The sequence below is a fragment of the Gekko japonicus genome, unplaced genomic scaffold (assembly GCF_001447785.1).
Source record: "Gekko japonicus isolate JY-2015 unplaced genomic scaffold, Gekko_japonicus_V1.1 scaffold709, whole genome shotgun sequence".
Lineage (NCBI taxonomy): Eukaryota > Metazoa > Chordata > Lepidosauria > Squamata > Gekkonidae > Gekko > Gekko japonicus.
The window spans coordinates 318,034-323,103 of record NW_015169796.1 but is presented as its reverse complement, the minus strand read 5'-3'; the positions used below and the strand labels follow the sequence as shown (position 1 = coordinate 323,103).

General features: G+C 49.2%; 1 protein-coding gene across 2 annotated transcripts in view; it reads left to right on the top strand.

Moving 5' to 3' along the window:
* Positions 1 to 3,744, top strand: part of LOC107115369 (interleukin-36 receptor antagonist protein-like) — a 14,197-nt gene extending 10,453 nt beyond the window's left edge. For both annotated transcript variants that reach the window (XM_015417059.1, XM_015417060.1), the window contains exons 4-5: positions 759 to 886; positions 3,100 to 3,744. In XM_015417059.1, coding sequence (XP_015272545.1) covers positions 759 to 886; positions 3,100 to 3,315 — 344 coding nt within the window. In that variant the 3' untranslated portion in view covers positions 3,316 to 3,744. The remainder of the gene's footprint in view (positions 1 to 758; positions 887 to 3,099) is intronic.
* Positions 3,745 to 5,070: the final 1,326 nt, after the last annotated feature.

Sequence of the window (5,070 nt, the reverse complement as noted above, 5' to 3'; positions counted from 1 at the left end):
AAGCAGGGGGCGGGGCTTCGTCGTGTGCCCCGCCCCCGCACCTCACCCGGGGGAACTGCGATCCCCCGCGATCCCCCCCAAATCTACCTCTGTCTATGTCACCTGGAGTTGTAATCCCAGGAGATTTTCAGACACTACCTGGAGGTTAGCAACCCTAGACTCAGTTGTGACTTGATGGCACATAATTATTGAGAACTCCTGGGCTGTTCTGGATCTCCTGGGCAGGGGTAGGCTGGCTATTAAGGCCATTGGATAAAGTCCTGGGGGCCAACCCACTGGTGCCACCCAAATCTAAATGCCACCTCCTCTGCCAGTTTCACCCCAGCCCAAAGAGAGGGGTGGCCACTAGCTAGAGATGTGGGGAAGGTGGGCTTCCTGCAGCAGGGAATGCAGCCTACCAGCCCAGCCCTCCTGGGCACTTGGCTTGACTGAGCAGCACCTTCGGTTCAGGGCCAGCAAGGCAGGCACTCCCTCCTATTTTAGGAGAAGAGGGGGGCAGAATGGGCTGTGCCCTTTTCTAGGACTGTGTACCCCCCCCCGAACCCACCCCTGCTACAGTTACTTGGTACTACTAGTCAGTTGTGCAGGCTACTGATGCAACATGTAAAATCAGCAATGAGAAAATTGGCCACTGTGGATGCATTCCAAGCAATTGAAACCACAAACATGGGCATGCATTTACTCTAAACTCTTAATCTGAGGAAGGTGTTAGTCCTCTGTCAGACCGCTGTGCTTTTTTGCCTGTTGTTTCCTTTCAGATCAGGTAATTGCCGTGGTTCCAAATCAAATCCTAGACCAAAGTAAGAGACCTATCTTTATGGGCACCAAAGATGGGAAACACGTTCTGAATGTGCAGTCAGGTGATCGACCTCAGCTACAGTTAGCGGTGAGTTTCATTTTTGCTTCCAAGTATTTTTTTGATTCTTAAATAAATGCTTGTTCCTTTTCCCTCCCATATAACTAGGGTTTGTGTTCATTCTATACTAACCTATTGTATTCTGTGCTGAAGTGACTCACCATCAGGGGAAGAATAGTACTTCCGTCTAGTTACCTGCTTTCATATATAAAATTTATGGCAAGCCCTATTGGTTGCCACCTAGTGGCCAAGATTCAAATACAAGTGGATTGAACATGGACTACTCCTGAGTGTGAAGGGGGTGGGTGGGTTGTTTTTGTCCTTCAAGAGGGATGCCTCAGCCTGACTGAGGTGTAGTTGCTAACTTCAGCTTGGGATATTCCTGGAGATTTGGAGGCAGTGCTTGGGGAGGCCATACTTTTGGGAAAGGAATGAGTTCAGCAGTGGCGGATGTCACTGTAGGATTTGTGTTTCTCCTAATCTGCTCTCTGAAGCTGCCATTTGCTCCAGGAGAACTGATCTCTGTAATGTGGATATTAGCCGTATTCTGGGAAAACTCCAAGCTTTATTCAGCCACCTTTCTGAATATATCCTCTAGGCCCCCAGTAGGGGTCAGTCACCAGAGGTCACCATGACTTCCAGGTGCGCGCGCACACACACACAATTTTTAAAAACCCCAAAAGAAAAATATAAAATGACAGTCCCACCCTCCCTCAAGCATCTGGTAATAGCTCTGAACTTCCATGACAAATAGGTGGTCTGGCCCAAACCAAATTGTCCTTTATACAAAAGGGTTTACGTCTGATAGGATGATCCAATGTGGAATGGAAATGAATGAGTTAGTCTAATCTAAACCCCAGGGGTCCAAGGTTCCGGATGCTTTAGGGGGCAGCCCAGGCCTGTAGCCACGGGGAAGGGGACTGTGGAGGGCGATGTCCCTTCTGAATGTGCCCCACACTGTCAGGCGTGCATGACTGGGGTGGGGGGAACAAACCCAAACCATGTGCGAGTAAACTCATGCTGCTTCCGAATTCCTTGCACATGGCTTGGCTTTGCAAAAGTCATTTAAAGAGAACTTTACCTTTAAATTCCTGCCAACCTAGCCGTTCGAAAGCAAGAAAGTGCAAGTAGATAAATAGGTACCACTTCGGTGGGAAGGTAACAGCGTCCCGTGTGCCTTGGTGTTTAGTCATGCCGGCCACATGACCACGGAAACGTCTTTGGACAGCGCTGGCTCTTCGACTTTGAAATGGAGATGAGCACCGCAACCCTAGAGTTGGATTCGACTGGCTTTTGAGCAAGGGAACCTTTACCTTTACCTTTAAATGGCTTTTGCAAAGCCAAGCCACACATGAGTGAACTCACACTGCTTCACCCCTCTCCAGCCATGCATGCCTGCTCTTGCTTGGAAAGAGGAGGCTGAGGGACGCTGTGGCACTGTGAGCAAGCGAGCCAGCCGGCATGCGTGTGAGTGAGTGTGTGTGCATGTGAGCCAGCCAGCCAGTGGGCCAGGGGAGGGGAGAGGAGGGAGAGAGGAGGGGGAGCAAGGAGGAGGAAAGGGGTGGCAGGAAAAGGCAGCGGAACCCCCTTCTCCATTATACCCTGTGGGGACGGTCCCCATAGGGTATGATGGAGCCGATCCCCCTGACACTCACCCTCCTGGCTGTGGCCCTGCCCCTTGTTGCCCCCCTAACAAAAAAACGTCTGGCTACGAGTCTGGGTGGCACCCTTGAGACCTAGTAAGGTTTCTGTCACAGCGTCATGTGCTCTCTCTCTTCTAGTGAAGAGAGATCGTTAGAACGCTTATCTAAGCTTTCCTACCACAGTATAGATAGCTTTATCAATAAAGAATATCCTTCCCTTTCTTCAAGCAATAGGCTTCATGGGGACTATCTTAAGGCGGTCTCCACTCTGCTTATGCACAGCTAGCTCGTGCGAACAATTAAAGCCGTCCCGGAAGCCTGTGACAGAGAGAGTGGGCAGACCCATTTTTCAAATTGAGTGATTGTCATTATTAATATATTTATATATTACCTCTCCACACATCGAGGTTTGCTACGTGATCAAATACAAATTCACAAAACCATTAAAAACCAACTAAGCCAATTTATGCACCAAAAAGAGATCAGCAGTTAAGAATATTAAAGGACAGTGGCGCCTAGAGCCAGCAGAAGACGTACCACTGGCAGAAAATTATCTTGAAACAACAGCATATATCTAACCAAGCCTTCATGTTTTCTTAGGGAAAAGATATTATGGGCCTTTATAAGAACAAGGAGGAAGCCAAGGAGTTCACTTTCTACAACCAGACCAAAGGCAGTGAAGTAACTTGCAGCTTTGAATCAGCAGCTTCCCCCGGTTGGTTCCTCAGCACTGCTTCTGAGCCAAACAAGCCTCTTGGTTTGAGTCAGGGAGGGGGTTCTGATATCACCCTTTTTTATATTGAAAGAAAACCTTAACCAGAATAGCTCAAAGATGTTACCCTTGCTGAAGAGCAAGCAGTTAATACCCATTAGTGTGTCTTTCCTAATTTAGTCTGATACCGGCTTTATAGCTTTTGCTTTAAAATCTGGGAGATCGGTGGTGGTTAGGTGAGGTGTGAGTGGACATGTGGACAGTGACCTGCTTGAACCAAACCCAAAATATGGCCCACTTAAGCAAGCAGGAGCAGCATGTGCCTTGCGCCACAACATTCCGAGGAAACGTTTACAGCTGATTAAAGCTGTTGTTGCGAAGGGTTCAGATTCGTTATCACAACGAAGGGAGTGAAGGATAACACCCACGGGATTGTCACACCTGGCCAGCAAGAGAATGCTACAATCAGCTGCAATTGATAATGTAATTGGTAATGTAATCATTGCATATTGGTTCAGTAAAGGAACGCCAGTGTCTAACTGTATAAAACGGTGTGCACGTGTGCTTTTTGACAAGTTTTTCTTCACTTCACCGATCACGGGGATCCCTTTGATACAGAATGGGCATGTGGCACGCCATAGATTCAGAGGCGGATTGAGCAGTGAGGCTACTGGGAAGAGTCCTGGTGGGCTGATGGCCAGGGGGCAGCCTCCCTACTGGGACCACCTGAATCTGCCACCCATAAGGGTCACTCTAGCCTCAAGAGAGGGTTGAGTGTGACCTAGAGGCGTAGGTAGGGTTGCCAGCTCTAGGCTGGGGAATTCCGGGAGATTTGGGTGGTAGAGTCTGGTGAGGTTGGATTTGGGGAGGGGAGGGACTTCAGTGGGGTATAATGCCATAGACTCCACCTTCCAAAGCAGCCATTTTCTCTGGAGGAACCGATCTCTGTTGCCTGGAGATAATTTGTAATCCCAGGAGATCTCCAGCCACCACCTGGAGGCTGGCAACCCTAGGTGTGGGGAAAGCAGGCTCACTGCACCCATTCTTGCCCGGCCATATCCTTGCTGCAGCGAAGGATGGGATACAACCCCTGGCCTCACGGGGAGTGATGGGATGCACTCCCCATGCAACTTTTTTCTGCTTCATTTCTACAAAATGATGTAAGTTAGAAAGGAAGAGGGAGCAGAAAAAAGTTGCAGAAAAAATGCAAAGGGTGTAAGGTCTCATCTGATGAAACCTTGAGTGAAACGGTCTATGGAGCGCTGTACCATCAGAAAAACTTGAGACCAATTTACTTCAAAGGAAACACCTTTAATGATTTGTTACTCACTGGATAATTAAAGAAGATATATTTTTCCTCAACAAGATTTCGTTCTCATATCACGGTTGTTTTTCCTCACTAAGTTCATCCACCTGGAGACTGGCAACCCTAAAAGTACACCATGGCTTGTACTGTCATGAGGTACAGAGTTAGGACAGGGTCCCAGTCTTGGATAAACCTTGGCGGGGGAGGGTGTGTGAGGTTCCCCAAACCCACCAGCAGGGGAATGCTCCCTGGGGGCTGCTAGGCAGCTTAAGTTAGGGTTGCCACCTCTGGGTTGGGAAATTCATAGAGATGGGGTGGGTGGAGCTTGAGAAAGGCGGGGTTTGGGGAAGGGAGGGGCTTCAGCAGGGTATGTTGCCATAGAGACCGCCCTCCAAAGCAGACATTTTCTTAGGTTTGCCAGGTCCCTCTGGGCAGCTGACGGGGGATGGGAGCTTCATTGCACGTTCTGACAATGTGCCCACGTGACTTCCAGTGTGACCCACAAGTGACGTAGGCACGTCGGGGGACATCAGGGTGATGCTCTGGTTTGGGG